Source organism: Vitis vinifera, chromosome 3, assembly GCF_030704535.1.
Source record: "Vitis vinifera cultivar Pinot Noir 40024 chromosome 3, ASM3070453v1".
Classification (NCBI taxonomy): Eukaryota; Viridiplantae; Streptophyta; class Magnoliopsida; order Vitales; family Vitaceae; genus Vitis; species Vitis vinifera.
Window position 1 is genome coordinate 3,303,386 of NC_081807.1, and position 20,225 is coordinate 3,323,610.

Consider the following 20,225-nt stretch of genomic DNA (forward strand, 5'->3'; position numbering starts at 1 on the left):
GATGTGAGACATCCGGGTGGAATGTTGGCGGAGAAGGATTCCGGGTGTGAGACATCCGGATGGAATGGCGGCGGAGAAGGATTCCGGATGTGAGATATCCGGATGGAATGGCGGCGGAGAAGGATTCCGGGTGTGAGACATCCGGATGGAATGGCGGCGGAGAAGGATTCCGAGTGTGAGACATCCGGATGGAATGGCGGCGGAGAAGGATTCCGGATGTGAGACATCCGGGTGGAGTGGCGGTGGAGAAGGATTCTACAGGTAGGTGAAAGTTTAGAGGGAGAAACGGGTTTGGTGGGTCGTATGGATATGGAGGCTTGGGTGAATGGTTTTAATGGGTATGCGAAAGAGTGAAGGATAGCATGCACCCGTGAGACTCCATGTAAGTGGGGGAGTGGGATGGAGAATGAATAAGAGGAAAATGGGTGCAGTGGAGGATGCCTAATTCCTGCAAGCTTGAGTGAGGAAATGGGTATGACGACCTAGAGAGAGAGGTGGATAGATGAACGATGGGTATGGTGGATAAAGGAAAAAAAACATGGGGATGAGATGACGACACGCTTGCATGAGAATAGAGATAACAGGATAGCAACAAGAAGAAGAACATGAAGACTTTAACCATCATATCGGACCCATTTCATCGTGGCATCCACGGGTCTAACATCCAGTGAGTTACAATGGAAAATACTCGTCAGAATAGGGCATAAAACACAACAAACTCTTCCAACATTTAATCAGTAATCACCAAAACAGAACAACCCAACAAGCAGACATGAAAAAAACACTGACAATCAGATCTGGACAGTATGAAAAAAATGGAAAATATACAAAAAAACAAATGGTCATACCTGGAAATCTCCCTTCTCAGCTTCGTGTCCTGGACTCTTTCCAGCAACTCTACGCTTCCCTGTTCTTAGCTCCCTACTGCAGTTCAACCCCTACTCTTTCCCTCCAAACTCTCAGAAAAACTCTTTCTCCTTTCTTTCTTTTTTCTTCTCCCCTTTCTCTGTATCTCGGATTTGCCTTCCCAACGATCTCTACCGCAGCCACCTTTTTTTGCCACCTTTTCTCCTGCAGCCACCTTTTCTGTCCCACTTCTTCTGCAGCCGCCTAACGGCCTGCGGGACTCCCCCCCAAAAAGTTCCTCCACGTGTTAAAGCCCTACTACAGCTTCAAAAAGCGAGGTTGATTCCTTATGGCCACTAAGGATGTGACACGTGGCCCGCTGGGATAGTGACACTTGGCTAAAAATGTGATCTGCAAAAACAAATAGAGAAAAAGTGACCCATGCCTAAATGGGGGTCTACAAAAAATTTATGATTTATGATAATAAATAATAAGATAAAAGTAAAACAACTAATAATTTGAAAAATAATAAAATATATAGCTATTAAAATCTAAACAACTTTAAATAATAAATTCTTATTTTATAAAAACAATTGTAAGTTAAATATATTTAATAAAATTAAAAATATTAAATTTTTAATGAATCTTTTTGTTATCCTTATTATAATTTCATCACTCAATATTAATGATATGAAATGTGTTTAAAATTTTTAATTTTTATATATTTAAAATTTTAATAATATATAAATTCCAGTTCGATCGTGATTCAATCATCGATCAAACTATTGAACCATAAATCAATAACTTTTTTGGTTTAATTATTAGTTCGATTATAAAAAATATCAGTTCTAAGTTCGAAAAAGAAAGTGAAAATGATAATAATTGATATTCCCAATGGATAAATTGTTGCTATTATTAACTCGTATAAAGGGCCCTTTTTACATTTCGAGCCTATTATGAAGAAAATGGATACCTAAAACACATGCTTAAGATCATCCTATGATAATGTTTAAATGCTTATGTGTGATAATTATTTTAGGTTCTAATATTTAGATAGTGTTTCTTTGTTTGTTGAATTTGAATAGATTGATTTTAACTTAAATTTAAATAAAGTTGAATGTCATTAAGTGTTTAAGTTATTTATTTATTTTATCAATATTTGAATTTTTAAAATTAAAATTATTTATCACCATAAGAAAAAAGTTTTATTATGATTAATTATTTAAAAAAAATTATAATGATTAATGTCATTAAGTGTTTAAGCTATTTATTTATTTATTTTTATAAACATTTGAATTTTTTAAATATTAAATTATTTATTTTTATTAATATCTAAATATCATTAGAAGCCTATTTGACACTGCGTCTAGTGGAAGCGTTTTTAGTGAAAGTGTTTTCTTCTGCAATACTTCTATAAAAAACGCTTTTATGAAATCTAAAAAAGTGACTCTAATAATGTTTTTGATAATACATCGCATAAGTACAAAAACACTTTAAATAGTAGTAAATTATTAAAAATGACATTTATTACAAAAAAAAATTATAATAAACCATAAACTTTATTACAAAAATATATATAAACATCTAATTGTTAAAAAAATTCAAAAATTATTTTTATGAAAGAGCAATGAAAGAGAAAAAGGAGAGTGAGAAGAAAATGGAAAGTGAAATGAAATGAAGATAGTGGGAAAAGGGTATTTTAGGAATACAAGTCAAGTGTTTTTCTAAATTTTCAAAATATTATCAAACACCTATTTTTTTTTTACTTTAAAAACACTTTTAAGGATTTTTAGGGTTAGAAACACTTTTAAAAAGCATTGCTAAACGGGCTCTAGGTATTAAATCTATTTATTTTCATCTATTAAAACTATTTATAAAATTAAATATTATATTTAAATTCATTTTAATTTCAAACAAAAAAGTATTTTAATATATTTGTAAATATTTCAAAATATCATAATTTATCACCATAATAAAAATTTTGAAAAGTTGTAATAAATTTACTAATAATATAAAATTTGGTATTCTTTGGATGACAATTTTACTAATTTATAATAAATTCATTTCTCATTCAAATTGAATAAGTTTGATAGAGTTTAATTTGTTTTTAAAATAAGAGTTACTAAAATTTTGAAAAATGAATTTAATTCTATTTTATATGAGAAATTGGATTGGAGTATTATGACAAAAGTTAGAAGGTGAGACGAATTAAATTTTTTTTAAAAAGTGACTTTTTGTATTAAGATAAAAGAATAAAAATTTCTTTTTTTGGCTAAGACAAAATTATGATTAAAAAATGGCGAGTTAAAAAATAAATGACTTCAAGTTAAGTCTTTTTAAAACTTAAAAGTTAAAAAAACAAACAATCTGCAACTCTTTCAAAAAACAATTTTAAATACAAAAATCATTTTTTCAAAATGAAATTTTAGTATGAACCCAATTTATAAATTTGTACTAAAATCGTTTTTTCACGAGACGATTTTAACATAAATAATTGTAGGGCAAAATTGTGTAAGTGGACATTTCCTTTATTAAGGTTAAGCTTTAATGGGCACTAGCCCAATTGAACCATGCCATCCACTTTGAGGTTGAAATTGAAACAAGACTCAAACATGCTGAGACATTGATATTGATTATGTCTCTCCTTAGTCCTTAGTCATTAAGTCTCATCTTATGAATGCTTCTACAAATCTCCCCCAAGTTCCACTTTTTGAATTACAGTGATCACTTTTTGAATTACAGTGATCAAGAATGAAAATCAGGGATGGGTGACACGAACACTACAAGTGGTGACTAAGTAGCATGTGGGAGACTGATGGGAAAAGGTGAGGGCCAAGGGGTCATGTCAGCTTCTTTCTTGACACCCAAATTTAGTGGACATATATTTTAGGGTCAAGTCATTTACTATGTATCAACTTTTGCCCTTTGTTTGTTTTATACCAAGTTTGTGGATTCATTCTTTTGAAATTTGGTTTTATTGTGTTTTTGAAATGTAAACTATATTATTTTTTATAATATTTTAATTAATAAATTACAAATGTATATAAGGATAGAGACATGATAGTTAAATTATGGTTTAACAAACAGTCCAATTGCTAATTCATAACTCAATATTTTTTTTTTCAATTTAATGAGTAGTTCATTTTTTAAAATATTAGATATTTTTACATATTTCATCTTGTCTTTTTTGTTAAGGAACTTGATATGTATATCATATTCCTTGATACCCTTTCTTACATGCAGCTCCATATCGACACGTGGAGAGACAACCAGAATTTGAATTCATATCCAATAGACAAAATTTGAATTTACATCCAATAAAATAAATGAGATAAATAAAAATTGCGAAGATGTGATTCAAACACGAGATTTTCCATCAAATCAAATTCTAATATCATGTTGAACTATCAATTTTTTTAAAAGTTTGCGGGATTTGGGCTCGATATGTATATTATGCCCCTTAATTTTTTTTTAACTCGTTTGAACGTTTTTTTCTAAGTAATATTTTGGTGTCCCTTGTTGATATCTTAAGGTTGCTTATTGGATCATTATTATTATTCCTCTTATTGTTTGCTTGTTGCCATGGTAGAAGAATTTGGTTTGTATAAGTAAAGGTATGCTATTGGACCTTTTTTTTGTGATCTGACTCAATACTGATCTAGCATGTGTTTAAAACCTTCAATGACAGTGAAGAATATATCAATTTTTGTTTCAATGAAGAAATTATTATAAACTATAACTATGATATATTAGAGGTAATTGAAGAAAATTAATATTTATAGTAGCCAAAATTAAGGGGTGCCATAAAAGACAACAAATCTTTCAAGATCAGCCTTCTGCCAACTTCCTCAAGACAAACCCAATAACAATGTGGAGAAGGGCTTGGGTTCACATCACACTCCCAGCTCCCAGCAGTCTTAGTGGGTGTGAGGCCACTCCACTCATTGCGCCTCATTATACTTGTTGACTGTCTCTTATCACACCCAGAGGCGTGAAAGCAACAGAGGTCTTATCTTGGTTCAAGTGATAAGGAGACACCAGCATTGAACTTCTATCATTCTGTTTTGTTTCCCATCTTTCAAGCAACCCCTCGTTTTTTTCATTGTAACCACCTCCCATGCTGTGATGGTTGATGCCCGTGTCTCCTTCCCACTTCACACACCCAACTTGAACAGCTTAGTGGGTGACCAGCCTCTTTCATTTAATACCCAAATCATCACTCAGAGAGAGAGAGAGAGAGAGAGAGAGAGAGGGGTGTTTTCCCCTTCACAATTCCTTCTCCCATTCACTTAGACATAATCATTGTTCATATATTATACCGAACTTTGCTTCATATTGTGGCAGAAACTCACATGAGTCTGTCTGCTGATCACATTATGCCTGAAAATCAAAGTTAAGAAGCGGGGTTTCCTTTAGCAACACCTGCCCTTGACAAGGCACAGTAGGAAATGATGTGAGTTTCTCCCAATTTTCTTTTTCCTTGTTTTTTCTTTCTCATCAGTGTTTTTGAGATCTAAGTAAAACCCAGAATATGGAATGGCTTTATCTACAGGAAAACATATATATATATATTTTTTTTTTCCATCACTCCCAAATGGAATATATGATGAGTTCAAGTGTGAAGAAGAAGCCTCCATTAGTTATGAAAAAAAGCAGACAAAGTTGGTGCAAGTGGGTGAGAGACATGATGCTAATAGTGAGAAAATAGCTGCCCCATCATCCAACTGTAGAATTTATCCAGTTAAGCAACGCTCCTCCTCTCTCAGTTTTCCATTTTGGAGTAAAGATAAAGATTCTTAGAAAATACCATACTCCCTTGCCAGCACAGAAATTCCATAGACCTAGCATCTATTCCTTTTTTTTGTTTTTTTCTTTATCTTTTCTCTTTTTTGAGGCATAGACAACCAGTTTGATTGTAATTGAGAAGAAATAGATGGTTCAGATTTGGGTCTTCTGAATTGCACACTGCCTTATTTTGCAAAAGGTCTAAAGTTTATGTCACAAGCCTGAAACTGTAAAGATCTATGATATATTCTGAACCCCTCATTTCAAATCCTAAAATTCGATTCTCTTCCATTACTGAGAAAATATCACATGTTACAGCTCAAATTCAAAAGACTTTTGAGAATTTTATCGCAAAGAACAGTGTAGATCAGAGCTTTCCCAGTTCAATAGCATACAATTTTCTTGTTTCAGACAAGAGTAAAGACTAAAGAGTAATCTAACAGGAAAATTTCTATGGGTTTTATGATCTTAAGATTACTGTACAAATCCATACTAAAATGGACAAAAAAAAAAGAAAAGGGAAAGAAAAAGCTACAATAGTTGATGTTTTTGGTGTTGAAAACTGATTGATTTGGCTATGGATCTAAAGAACAACAGCCATGGATTCTTCTTCCCTTCGGAACCTCTGCTGCCTAGCGATGAATGCCTCTACTGCCCGGCGAAACTCCTCATTACTCATGTCATCTTCAGAGTAATTTTTCTCACAAGAATCAGTGTTTTTCCTGCATTTTTCCGTCACTGACCGCCTCAATTCCCGGCAAATTTTATCGGAATTGTCTTTGATGGGATTCTCCGATTGAGTTCTCCGATAAACCTTTGCCTCATGAGTAGTATAAGTATCCACCATGACTACAGTCTCCTCAGTACTTGTGCTAATTTCCATCCTGCCTTTTTCACTCTTCTCCACAATTTCATTGTAAAGATGGGTTTCATCGTACTTCTCAGCTTGGTTTTGGCCGGAGAACTGCCCGGATTTCGCAAAGAGAATGATGATAATGGCGTTACCGACCACAAACACAAAGCGCGGACTGATGAGGGTGACGGACAAATCCCGGAAGTACTCGCCGGAGACCTTGATGGCAAACGGCAATTGAAAGGAAAATTTGGAGACCAGGATCAGAACAAGGCATACCTCGATCACCCGGAACAGATTGGTGATCTTCCTAAGCTGGCGGTACCTCAGGATGGCGTTGGCCTTCTCGACTTTGATGCTATCGATCTCGAATGAATCCATATCAGTCGCCCGAAACTGGGAAAAACTGAGAAAAGTCTGGACAAGAAGATGGAATTGGAGGATATGTACGTATATACACACTCTCTGGTCTTTCACTCGAAAGAGAACTGGTTGGCTACGAAAACTTGGGAGCTGGCCATCTTCTTGAGCTGGGAGGAGATGGTGATGACTGCCATGTTAGAGATTTTGGTGTTTGGGGTCATGGAAAAGAGATTGGAAAACAAGAAAATCTATGGTGGAAGAGAGGAAGGAAAGAAACAGAGAGAGTGAGCTATCTGGCTGATGTTAGCGCGTAGTTTTTGTGTTTCTTCTTCTTAAACCTTGGCTCAAGGTTGGGGCGGTATTTATAGGGGCTTTATCCCTTTGATTTTTTAAAATTGGGGATTTTTCCAAGGCAAAATATGTCTTTTTATTGCCTCATTGCCTTAGGTCATTTCCACCCTTCTAGATGACTTTTTACTATTTTTGAAGCATTTTGGGGAAATTACTAGAGTGAAGTTGAAGTAGGCTTTCAAAAAGGCTTTTTTTTTTTTTTTTTTTTTTTTTTTTTTTTTTTTTTGTGAAGGTTGTGGGATGTGCCAAGCATAATAGCATTATTCCAAATGGCATACTATTCCTATTGATAAATATTTATAAAATCTATCTCAAAGGAAGAATTTTGAACCAACAAGGAAGTTGATGTACTATTTGATAATAATTTTGACAAATGATGTATTATTTGAGAATAATTTTGATCAATGATGTATTATTTGAGAATAATTTTGAATTCCAAAGGTATCTTGAAAAGAATTTACGTTTAAATCCTTCAAAAACTTTCCTTGCTCTAAATTATTGTAAAGTACAATTTTTTTATATTAAGTGGTTAATTAAATAATCAAAGGCACAATTAAAGACTAAAGATTTTATCCAAATTAGACATCATACACAGGGATGACAATGACTCTCCGTTGTCCTTATGTTAATCTCATTCTATTTATATAAACTTATTTTGATTCCCGTTTTAATAAAATGTTTAATCGGGTGGAAGGGATGCGGGTACAAGAATCCCATCTTGTTTATTTTTTTTTTAATTTTTTAATTATATTAAAATTAATATATTTTATAATTGAGCAAATATTATAACTTTTTATGGGTTTTTTTTGTATATAAATATTTTTATTATTTTATATTTATTAAAATAAGAAAATAAAAAATTAATATAATTTTAAAAAATTTAATTATATAATAATTGGATTGCCACAAGACAATATCCAAACTTAGTATTTTAAAGAAAAACTTCAAATATGCTTTGAATCCATATATCTTCATTCTAAATCCATCTCATTAGGGTAGGACAGTATCTCAAAAATACATTTGTATTCGAGTATCTCTAATAATATGTTAACTTTAAAAATTTTGTTGACTGTTGATGTTATCGTGCAATTTTGTTTAAATAAATCACACTATCGTAGTTATCCTACAATTTTGTTTGAATAAATCTTATGTGAAAGAAAGATTAAAAAATAAAATAAAGTCAATGTATAGATGAAGAGGGAAACAAAAGGGAAATGAGAGAAGATATGAGCCTAATTCAAGGATCCCCACATATTTCTTACTCACTAAGGAAGTGCCACATAGCAACTACTTTTCTTCTTTCTTTCTTTTTTTAATTTTTAATTTTTTTTCTTTTCTTTTTCTAAATAAAAACTTTTAACTTACAACTGACATTCCGTTACTCAGCTCTCTGTAGACCAACCAATAATGGAGGGAAAAGTATTTGGCTTTAAGAAGGGGAAGGGAATGTGGAAAGTGAAGATGTTGGTTTGGGCAAAGCCAAGGCCTCTCTTTCACTATTCCTAGCTTTTGAGGGGGAAGGGGACCAAGATTAGGACCCCAAATGGTGCCTTTTTCCTCTAAAGAAGACAAACCACCTTGTCTTATTGGGGTGGGGAGTCTCAATCCCACCCCTTCTCATACTTTGTGGATCTACTATTTGGTCACATTATCAATGGCCACTTCCCCTTTGCCCCCCTCCATGATATGGGGGGACCTTCCAACGCTTTGGGGCAAGTCCACCCCCCAATTTCGTTTTCCAACTTGATTGGAATGACTAGTGAGGAGAAATTGAAATTTTCCTATTGAAAATGAATCCCATTTTGTGAGTATCAAAGTCCAAAGCAACTTGTATACATATATATTGCTGATTTATAATTATTTAATGATTTAGGTGTCTAAATCATATTGATAGCTTAATATAATATTAGAATTTTGATTTATAAGTGATCATAATTTAAATTTTTCTATCAAAATATCATCAAAGGTCGATTATCCATTTTCACATAATTTCACTCTTTTTTTGGTCAATTAAGGACTTTTATCTTGTTAAATTTGATTAACGCATGTGGTCGAATGATTAAAGACTGATTTTATTCACATTTTCTAAGGTTTAGATAAATATAGTAACTTACTATTATTTTCAAGTTTTGTTGATCAGTATCACTGTAAACGTATTTCATCTATAATATATATTTTTTTTAAGAGAATAAAATTTAAATTTTCAAAAATTGTAAAGCATATCTACTTCAAATTTCTTTGAAAAATAGATTTTACAAATAAAATAAATTTATAATGATAGATGAAATTTGAAACCAATATTAGTATGTACTTTCCATTTCTAATTTAAAAATAATAAAAGTAAAGTAAATGTCTATCCAAACTATACCCTATTTTTATTTTTATTTTGATAAAAAAAATTAGGAATACCCATCCAACACATTCAAAAAAGCAAATCAAAAACACATCATCACTTTTTACAATCTAAGAAACAAAATCAACCCTACCAATTGCAAACCCACACCCACCACCATAAAGCCACCCAACCATATGAGTCAAAAACTACTAAACAGGCATTGTCCCATTCCAAAAATCAGAAGAGAGAAAAAAAGAAGGCAAGGAAAAAAAAAGTAGGATAAAACTAAAAGACTTTGGATTTAAAATAAAGCAACCCATCAACCCACAAAGTTGGTAGACAGATTGAACAATAATTGGGCTTTAGCCTCCCAACTGGGCTAGATCTCTGGGCTCCATTTGCCCCTTAATTTCTCTTATCCAATAGAGAGGCAGCAGTGGGGCCATCCCACCTGGCCTTTTCGGTCTTTGAGTTTTCACTTCTCCTACCCACAAGCACAAACCCCTCATCTGTAACTGCAACACAATGATTTGGAATCTAGTGTTGATTCAAAGCAGAAGCTTTCTTTCTAAGATCTCCCTTTCTTGCTTGTAAAGTCTCCCATCAACAAAGAGATAAGGCATATTTGCCTTAAAGTTTTTGCTTAATTAATTTAATTATGATTTTATTTATTTATTTTAATTTAATTTAGCTCATGCTTAGTATTCTTTTTGGGGTTGATGGAACGTCAAACTTTTATTTAATCTTTCTTTTTTGTTCATGGAATGGAGACTGATTCGATGCCACATTGCCACAAAGATGCCAAAATCCACAATATATATTTGGTGTTAAGAGACAGAAGTAATATACCTGCATGCACACGGCCTTCCCACGGTGGATACACTCAATAGTGAGTCAGGATTCCACTTCTCATGTTTATTCTATTCCCCCCTTGTTTTCTTTTTTTCTCCCCTTGAATCGAAAATTATAATAATTAAGCATCATGGTCCCTTTTTCTCCCTATTTGGTTTAAGTGTTGGTTTTAAGGATGAGATTCGGAAATTTTGAATATGTTACTTTGCCGGTCAGTATTTGTTTAAGGGGTATTTAGTAAAACTTAATACTTATTATTTAATAACTTGAGTTAATTTTAAGTTAAATTATACTTGAGTTGTTAATTTAAAACTTATTACTTAATTCTTATTTTAAGTATTAAGGTTGTTTGATAAAATTAACTTATAATTTATTCTAAATCATCAAATTGACATATTTATTTTCATAAATTATAATTAGGACAAAAAAGATTGAGTAATAGTAAAGATTGTGGAGTAATAAAAAAAAATTATGGAGATAATTTGGGCAAATTGGGTAAAAAGGTAAAACAAATGTGTTGATTTAAGAAAAACTTAATTGTTTTTACTTATTACTTAAAGTTGTTTTTAACTTTAAGTTATACCATTAAGTTATTTTATCAAATATATTTAATAACTTAAATTAAGTTATTAAGTTACTTTAAATTATTAAGTTTATTTATCAAACACTTATTCAGGTTTTAAGAATGTTTTTGGCTGAGTTGTTATTTCGTTAATAGGATTATCTAGCGTTGGTTGGGATGCATTTTCTATTTTATAATTTTATATAAAATACAAGAATTCTCAAAAATTTACATTGAAAACATAACGATTTTTTAAAAATTAATATATTAAACTTTTTTATTTTCTGGAATTTTTATTTTTTAAAAAATAAATTTTAAAGATGTAAGATAAATTTATACTTTTTTTTATAAGAATTTATATTTTAGATAAAAAATTTATTTTAAAAATTAAAAATATATTCAAACAAAGTTTAAACCTTGACATCCTACATAAGGCAGCCAGATGGATAGTCTAGTAATACACAATTGAAAAGTAGGTTGAGAAACATTAGATACTTATTATTTAAAAAATTGAATTTACTTGAGTTGAATTATTTGTTAGTTACTCACATAAAATTTATTCTTTCTAAATTTTTAAAAAATTATTAAATTAATATATTTACTCATCTCATTTTTAATTAATATTTATTTTTATTAATTTTAAATAATAAATTTATATGTTAAACATTTATATTAAAATACCGTAAGCACATAAAAAAAACTATAAAATACAATACGTGAATATGGAGTCATGGATATAAAAGAGAATCTCACTAAAAGTGGGAAATAGGGCAAAAAAAAAATTCAAAATAAGTTAATTGTTTTGATTTAATATTTAAAATTATTTTTAACTTTAAGTTATGAAATTAAATTATTTTACCACACATATTTAATCTATTTAATAAAATAAATTAAATTATTAAGTTATATTGAATCCATTCAACAAATCCCCTATCTTTTTCTTAATAAAGCTAAGAATGCATATGCATAGCTTCTACAATTTACAAATAGACAGAAATGCAACAGAGAATGAGCTGTAAAAGCTCTATTTATCTTCGTGATAATGTGGGATACAATGACAGCTTCTTTAATGAAGAGTAGAAAAATCCTAGACAGAGCAGAGTGGTGGAATATTGATGAGGATTCTGATCATAGATGGCACCATTGAGCTGAGACCAATATGGCTTTGTTAGGAGTCAGAAACTTGATAGATGCAGCTTAATTTAACTTCAATCTCTGTATCCTTATCATGGTTCTAAGTATTTGCCATCACCTGCAAAAGATTTTGCCACATCCAAAGTCTTTGAGTACTTCCTATGGAAGGATAAGAACAATATCACATTCAATCACAGTGTTCCAAATTGAATTGGCAAGCCATGGAAAAAGATCTTGCTATTGTAGGAATCTGATTTTAGTGCTTGAAAACGAAATTTTGGGAAATAATTCTCTTATGGCCTCCAGATCAATTCGAGCTTCTACGAAAAGAAAAAAAAAGAAACAAAACAAAAAACAAACAAATGGGCCCTTGAGGAATCACCCAACAAAAATGTCCATTCATGTTATTTGGTAAGCCAGTCCTATCTTTCTGTGCTCTGCCCTGCTCTGCTCTCCTCTGTCCCTTTTCTCTTTGAGCTCCAAAGTTACATGTGGCTTGCAAAGAGTTGGAGTTATTTGGTAAGCCAGTCCTATCTTTCTGTGCTCTGCCCTGCTCTGCTCTCCTCTGTCCTTTTTCTCTTTGAGCTCCAAAGTTACATGTGGCTTGCAAAGAGCTGGAGTCTATTTTTCATGGCCATCTAGATCATGTTGTCAAATTATACTGCTAATTTCCATTAACCTTATCATGGATTGCTTCATGGCTTATTATGTCAAGGTTGGTGTGTTCATAGCATGGCTTGGCTCATTTCACCTTTCCATTTGCTGCAATTTGAAGCAAAAAGTATGAACATAAATAGTCTCATAACATTCTTTGCACGGTGGACAGAGAGAGTCTTACATCAAGGTCGGGCAATCAACTCTTATACCATTTATACTAACCCGCTCTCTCATGTATAAATATTTTAACTCAAAACCTAATGACTCTTACAAAAAGATGCGTCCAGATATGTTCTGGGCAGACCTCTCCGATGCTTAAATTGGCTTAGATGATTTTAGAGGAATAGATGGGAATAATTATTCATACCTGTATTTTTGTCATTCTATTATTACTATTTGATGACACATGACAGTTAGATATTTATGACTGCTTAAGGCTCGGATGAGCCTTGGTCGCATGGGACCAATCGGGTTGTCTGCGTTCATCATCCCCCAACCAATCTATCAAAACAAAAGAAATGCAATCGGATTGGCTTCCCAAAGTCAATATGAGTAGTTTAATTGCTCATAAGATTTTAAGAAAGTGCAAGGAAGTTGATCAATTAGTGATTCCCCCAGCTCTCAAGGGCTAATCCACTGATTTAGTCCTAGTTTTGACACTCAAATCCAGGTTAATCTAGGACAGCACCTCAAATGATTCTCTTATTCTTGTTTCTAGATGATCCAATCTATGCAATTTTATTTTTTTTTCTCAATCCCCTACTTGTCAGTATTCAAGAGGGTTGGATCAAAAGTAAGTTTAGATTCTGATGTCTGATTTTTCTCCAAGTGACTCATCATCTTCATCAAGTAACTGACCTACCTTAGAATTGCTTAAATTTTTTAGTGGGATGGAATACAGAATACAGTCTCCAAGTTCAAGATTTGGCATCTAGACAGTTGTAAGATAAATGAAAAGGCATCAAGTAAATTGACTGATGATGTGTTCAGTTGTATCTCATCCCCACCACCATGTTCATTGGGGTTTTGTTTTCTTACTTGTCCACTGTTATGGCTTATCCTTTGAAGATTTGGACGACCTTAAAGAGAGTAGGGATCATACTTCCGTATATAAATAGGAGTGGCCTTTTTCCGGGATCCTCACCAGTCACCACCAAAAGCAGCAGAGAAATGGCTAAATATGCTGCCTTCATTGCTTTTCTTTTTGCCTTGGTATTCAGGATGGCAATGGAGTGGGTTCAAAACGGATCACCCAATCACACAGTCCTATTTATTTAAAGCAATTCCTATCCCCGCTAAAAAAATTAAACACGGTGGAGCGGGATGAGTATAGGAAATCAATTTCATTTTGAATCATACAATCTGATAAACTTGACTAATCCGTATAACACAAGCTTAAAAAAAATGAAATTGAGTTGGGCTTAAGTTTGGTACTTTGAGGACCCGACCCGACCCGAACAAGCTCCAAGTTGTGGTGTTTTGTGTTTTCCATAGAAATGCCAATTGCCAGAAGAGAAGCAAGACATGGTCTTGGATATGTGACAGCTCCCCCAACTGTTGCAGCAAAAAATTGCAAGGAGAATGAGAGGATGCAAAGCATGGCGCTTGCCAGTGGGACTTCCCTGGATTTGCATGGTTCTGCTACTTCCCACTTCCCATGCTAGAAATTCATCTCACTACCACACCCTTTGCCACTATAAGTATCAAACAACTACTAAAAGTAACCATGTGAGTGGAGTGGGTGCTGCTAAATAACAAGCCATATGCTTTTTGGTCACATGTTGTAATCTACTCTATGTTAAGTTTGTAATAAGATGGCTCTGCCCAGGATGAACCCAAGACCTAAATGGTTTGAAAAATCTTGTATACCATACTTTGGAATGACAAATTGTCTCCTATTGGTTATTTAAATCAATTTTCATTTGTAGGTATTGTTTGTTTTAAAAAAATTTTGTTGGAAGCGATTTGCTTTCAGATTTCAAATAATTTATTTATTTTTTTATTTTTTAATTGACTTGTTATTTATTTCTTAAATTTTTAATTTTTTTAATTCTAAAAGTAAAATACCATAATTAATGTGAAGTTGATTGTTTATTTTTTATTTTTTAATATTTAATAAAAATAAAAAATTTAAAAACTAAATAATTTAATACTTAACAATATTTAAGTGGTATTTATATTTTTTGTTACTTATTTAAAATAGAACTTAATTAACTTCATACTAAAAGTACTTAATGGTATTAAGTTATTTGTTTTTTTTTAAATATTTTTATTTCTATTGAGTGTTAAGTTGGTTGTTTTTTACATGCTAAAAATAAACATCTTAATGTATTAAGAAGGAAAATTTTTATTATGTGATTTTGTGAATATTAAAAATAAATTAAATTGAAAAGTAATGAAGAACAGTCCCACATGTAAAATACAACATTTTGGCTGGATGCAGGCCTATTGAAATGTTGGTAACCCACGACTGTGAGACGACGTCGTTTCAGTTCGTTAAGTTGTCGAAACCCTAGCTAGGGTTTATAAACGTACAAGGGCTGCGCTTTGGCCACTCCTGGTTCTCTCTGCGCCTCTCTTTTTCTCTGCTTTTGCTTCTTCATCCGATCCAAAATGGTATGCATCGCTTCTCATCTCAGTTCATCTTTCTCTCTCTACTTTCTATATCTAACGGTGTTTAGGGTTTTGATTGTGTTTTCAGGCTCCGAAGAAAGAGAAGGCTCCTCCACCCTCGTCCAAGCCCGCCAAGTCCGGCGGTGGCAAACAGAAGAAGAAGGTTCTACCCATAAAACCCTCATATATTCTCTCAATTTTCATTTTATTGTTTCTTCACTTTGTTTCTGTTTGTTCCTCGGTAAAAAACTGGGGACGAGAAAAGTTCTCAATCTTTGGCTCATGATGTGGGTTTGTGTTTGTGGTGGATTTTGTGAGAACAGAAGTGGAGTAAGGGGAAGCAGAAGGAGAAGGTGAACAACATGGTGCTATTTGACCAGGCTGCCTATGACAAGCTTCTTTCTGAAGCTCCCAAATACAAACTCATCACCCCTTCCATTCTCTCTGATCGTTTGAGGGTATTTTTCTCTTTTTTATTCATTCTTCATGCTCCTTTTAAGAGAAGATCGTGCATAATTCTGTGGCTTAAGAATTTAATTCATTGTCTTTCATGCGCTTCATAAACAAGTATATCCACCATATTCTATTGAGGAACCACAATGACATGATCCTGATTCATGGAATGTAGAATTGAGGTGACACTACAATTTATATCTGTCAATGAAAATTTTCAACGAAAAGAAATGGGCGAGAAATGTTATTATAGCATATAAAATGGAAATAGATTTTGAAACATCAAGGTGAGATTGAGAGGCTTTAAGAGACAGAATTAGTGGTATTTGAGATGATTGAAAAATCAGTGGAGGTGGACCTTTAAAAGAGATATCCTTCCATGTTTAATGAACCAAATTATTCATCATGAGGTGAAGAAGGCGGTGAGAACTTAATATGACTTCCAATTCCCTCTGCTTAGCTTGCATTGAATGAGCTTGGGCTGCTTAGTTTAGGGATACATGGATTAGAGTTTATTTGGTTAATTTCATTAATAATAGAGTGAAATGATCAGTTGGATGATCCTAACTACTTAGTTTGTGAACCCATGTGGGAAGTACAACGACCTGCTTTGTATGATATAAGAGTCTTTCTAGCGCTTGCTGCCAAGACCACAACACTAAAAACATAAAAAAAAGGCTGAGTAAGCCTAGTTCATAATTTTTATAACCTAGCATAACAAAGAAGCATCAAGCTGAAATCTGAGTTTCTCTTATGATAATTAATTATCAAGTGTTAGATTTATCAAAAAATAAAATAAAATTATCAAGTGTTGGATGGTCTATGTCAATGGATTACTACACCTTCTACCAATCACCATAGTTTGCTAATCTGTCATATTATATATCCTATAAAAAACAACATATTGTAGCATGGGATATTAAATAAAATATAGCATTATTTGGTTGGTTCTTAGGTAAGGTCTGTTTTCATGACCTGTTAACTCAGAATAAAACCAACCTGAGCAGGGGCAGAGCCAGGCTATGCCCAGGGGGTGCCAATGCGCTCCCCTCCCCCACCCCCTTTTCAAATTTTTTTTTTAAAAGTACTGCTAAGTAGTGGGCCTTGATTCAGGCTCAAAATTATGCACATTAAACATGGTTTCCACTAGGATATAAAAGCATTTTGGTCTCAATTTGTCCCCCCACCACCGGAACTAAAGTTCATATGTTGCCCCCCCCCCCCTCTCCTCAACTCCTTCTCTGGCTCTGCCACTGAACTAGGGCAGTTCTCTTGTGTTAATGGGGTACCAGTCCAAGCCATGTAGAACCAAATGACTACCACTCATGGAGGATGGATTGGGTCTTCTTTCTTTCCTTCTTTTTTCTTTGAAAGGTAGGATGGGTTGGTCTTTTGCATGTTGAATCATCCCAAGTTGCACCCTAGGTACCGTTAACTTGCTATTTTGGATTGTCAACCCATTGATGTTAACTTGTTCTGTTTTTGTATTAATAATTATAGTGATATTTTTTCTTATAGATGCAATACTCTCCAATAATTAATCTTGTAGATTAGGTAGAATGGTTTTGTAGTCTAGTTAGTATATCCATCTGTTCCTTAAGTTAGGATTAATTTGATGTGGCTATCATTAGCTTCTTATTTTTGGTTAGGCAAACAGTGTTGTTAGTTCAAGCCATACAATTTTTTCCTCTCTCCCACATGGGGGTTTACTACATCCATGCGTGAATTTAGCCTGTGTCGATAATTAGTCCTAGGCATGGATGGTTGGATATACTTTCTTCACTCATATAACTCTTCTCATGTTCTTCAATTTGAGATAAGACTGATGTTTTAAAAGGTGAAAGGTGGCCTTGAGGCATTTTGCCCGAATGAGATAAAGTGTAAACCTTGAGATAGAATGAGCGAAAGCCTCAACTTAAATAAATAAAATCTCAAAAAATCAGAAAAAAAACTAATAAAGTCACAAGAAAATTGAATAACAAAAAAGGCATAAACTGCATAATAATCAAATTAATTATTTTTCATTATTAATAGTTTCTAATTTAGTTCATTTTTCTCACTTTTGAAATTTAGCAGTCTTATAGCTTCATCAAATAATTTATAACACTATTGTTACTATTACTAATGGGATCCTTCAAGGAATATAATCATGTTCAATTGCTATATTATCCTCCCTATCAATGTTAATATCCACCTATTCTTCTTTGTCCACCGATTATAGTGCTATTTTTCCTTATCTATCAATAACAAGCTAATAATTATATATGAGATTAGTCACTAGGGTAGTCAACAATTCCCTATTCTTTCTACTCAATCTCTTTTTTTCCCTTCCATTTAAAGAGCCCTTATCTCATAAAACGTTTAATTCAAGCTGAGACCTAATACAAAACTGATGAAATCTATACCAAAGGCCTACAAAAGCATAGGCCCCACTAAAAACACTCACTAAATATTGAAGCTTAAGCCTCTTATAAAATATAACCAACAACCGAAGCATGCAACGATTAAAACCCTTTGGATATTTGAGTCTTAAGCCTCAACAGCCTTGAGGTTATAGCGTCAAAGTTGTAAGTCTCAACAAAGTGAGGCTTAAACCTCAGTTACCCTAACTGAGGCTCTCTATAACCTCAAGGCTAATTTGCAAAGCCTTGCAAAGACTACAAGATTTTTTTATTTTTTTTATTTTTGGCTTTCCTTTTGTGTGAATAATTTCACATGCATGACTATATTTTAGTTTTAAGTTCTGCTTTTATATACCGGCTTAACTTCATATGTGAACCTCACAGATCAATGGCTCACTGGCAAGGAGGGCAATTAAAGAACTGATGGCTAGAGGTTTGATCAGGATGGTGTCTTCCCATTCAAGTCAGCAGATATACACAAGGGCTACAAACGCTCCACCCTAGGCGTCTCATTGCTGCCTTTGTTTTATGCATTGTTGATTTTGAGTGCTACTTTCTCCTTTTTCGAATTAACTAAAATTTTCTCAATGCTCCTTACAGCAAAGGGATACATGCTATGCTGCCTTTTTCATTATACTTTGTAGGTTTGGATCCAGACAAGCAATCATCTCCTTTATGTTTAATTGAGATTTATCAGACTTTTTGATAATGTCATTGCATGTTCAATTTTCATGGTCACCATGTTCGATTGGTTTTGGTATCCAGAGCCCCGCATTATCTTAAGGATTCTTGTGAAGGACGACTCTTTTTACATCTTGAAGGGGTCTACTGTTAAATGGATTGTTCTGATCCAATAATAGTAGTTTGAATTCTCCGGTCTCCAATAAATGGTTATCAGTATAGGATTTGAGGGAGAGATGACTGGGGAGTTTGAGTGGGAAGCAAAAGCATCACCTCATTGAGGAGTACACAGTGAACGTGTGATAGAACCATGAAGTAATACATAAGCATCCATATACAAAGGGACGGCCTCTTTGGGGGAGAAAACAGAACTCCGTTAACTCTTGAGTGATCAATTGAGATCTAGCTTTTAGAAACCATGACAACATTTCCCTTGGGGAAACTTGGAACATATTCCAGCATCATCCCTGCTAGTTTCTGGGCAAAATGAGATCAGAAATGAAGTGTATAGGTCAGTAAGAATGCCAATGACTTAGCCATGTTACCAATGCAAACAAGTTTTCATAACATGGGATTGTAGTGATTCTTTTGTTTATCAGAAAAATGACATTTATAAATCGAGAATATGTTTAGAAAATAGTTCTACAAAAATAGGTTTTCAGACCAGCTCTTTGATGACAGAAGGCCTAAGGCCTAAGGCCGAAGGAAGGGTTTTGGAGCTGCACCCACTATTTACAAACATAGCATGTGAAAGTTTGGTCATCTAATGGCCTCTTGTTTTTTCATCCTTGCTCTTGTTTGTATGTATTGTTGGGGCAGTGAGCCCCTTAATTTTAAGGGACATGTCCCATGCCCCTCTCATCAATGATGATCAATCCACATCCACTGTGGGCCCTGCACTTGAGCGATTTGGTCACAAGCCTATGTAAGCCTCTAACAAGAATGGACGGCCTTCAAATTTTCTTGTATTTCATTATTTTCACTTGTTTGGAGCTTTCACGTAACAATATTATTACGTTAATCAAACGCTCAATTGGAGTATGGGAGTTCGTCCGCCCTTGACACGTGTACGGACGCAAAATTTCCGGCCATAGTAAATTATTGGTTGTGTGTCAGCTGTCTCCAACATCATAGATTCACGAGTCAACATCACCCCATGGATGTTTCTGCAGATATTCTTTTCAATGCAGTGGTTGATGATAGTGATTGTTTTTTTTTTTTTTTCTAATTTTATACTAAATTATTAAGATATTTTCGTCGTTTGGGTCTATGACTCTATGATAAGATATCATTATGATTAAAAAAGTATAAAATTGAAATTTTAATGATTAATTTTAA

The 20,225-nt window shown here is 33.3% G+C and overlaps 2 protein-coding genes across 2 annotated transcripts; one reads left to right on the forward strand and one right to left on the reverse strand.

Moving 5' to 3' along the window:
• Positions 1-6,214: 6,214 nt before the first annotated feature.
• Positions 6,215-6,865, reverse strand: LOC100264004 (uncharacterized). The gene has a single exon (XM_002283784.5). The coding sequence runs from the start codon at positions 6,863-6,865 to the stop codon at positions 6,215-6,217; it is 651 nt and encodes a 216-aa protein (XP_002283820.1).
• Positions 6,866-15,184: 8,319 nt separating this feature from the next.
• LOC100258834 (40S ribosomal protein S25-4-like) lies at positions 15,185-18,915 on the forward strand. The gene is made up of 4 exons (XM_002283794.4): positions 15,185-15,354; positions 15,440-15,514; positions 15,675-15,809; positions 18,591-18,915. Exons 1-4 carry the CDS (start codon positions 15,352-15,354, stop codon positions 18,708-18,710), a joined length of 333 nt encoding a protein of 110 aa, XP_002283830.1. The 5' UTR covers positions 15,185-15,351; the 3' UTR covers positions 18,711-18,915.
• Positions 18,916-20,225: the final 1,310 nt, after the last annotated feature.

Coding starts and splice junctions, on each gene's coding strand:
- LOC100264004 (XM_002283784.5), bottom strand. CDS start 6,865: ATGGATTCATTCGAGATCGATAGCATCAAAGTCGAGAAGGCCAACGCC.
- LOC100258834 (XM_002283794.4), top strand. Junction 15,515..15,674: donor GTGGCAAACAGAAGAAGAAG/GTTCTACCCATA, acceptor TTGTGAGAACAG/AAGTGGAGTAAGGGGAAGCA. Junction 15,810..18,590: donor TTCTCTCTGATCGTTTGAGG/GTATTTTTCTCT, acceptor TGAACCTCACAG/ATCAATGGCTCACTGGCAAG.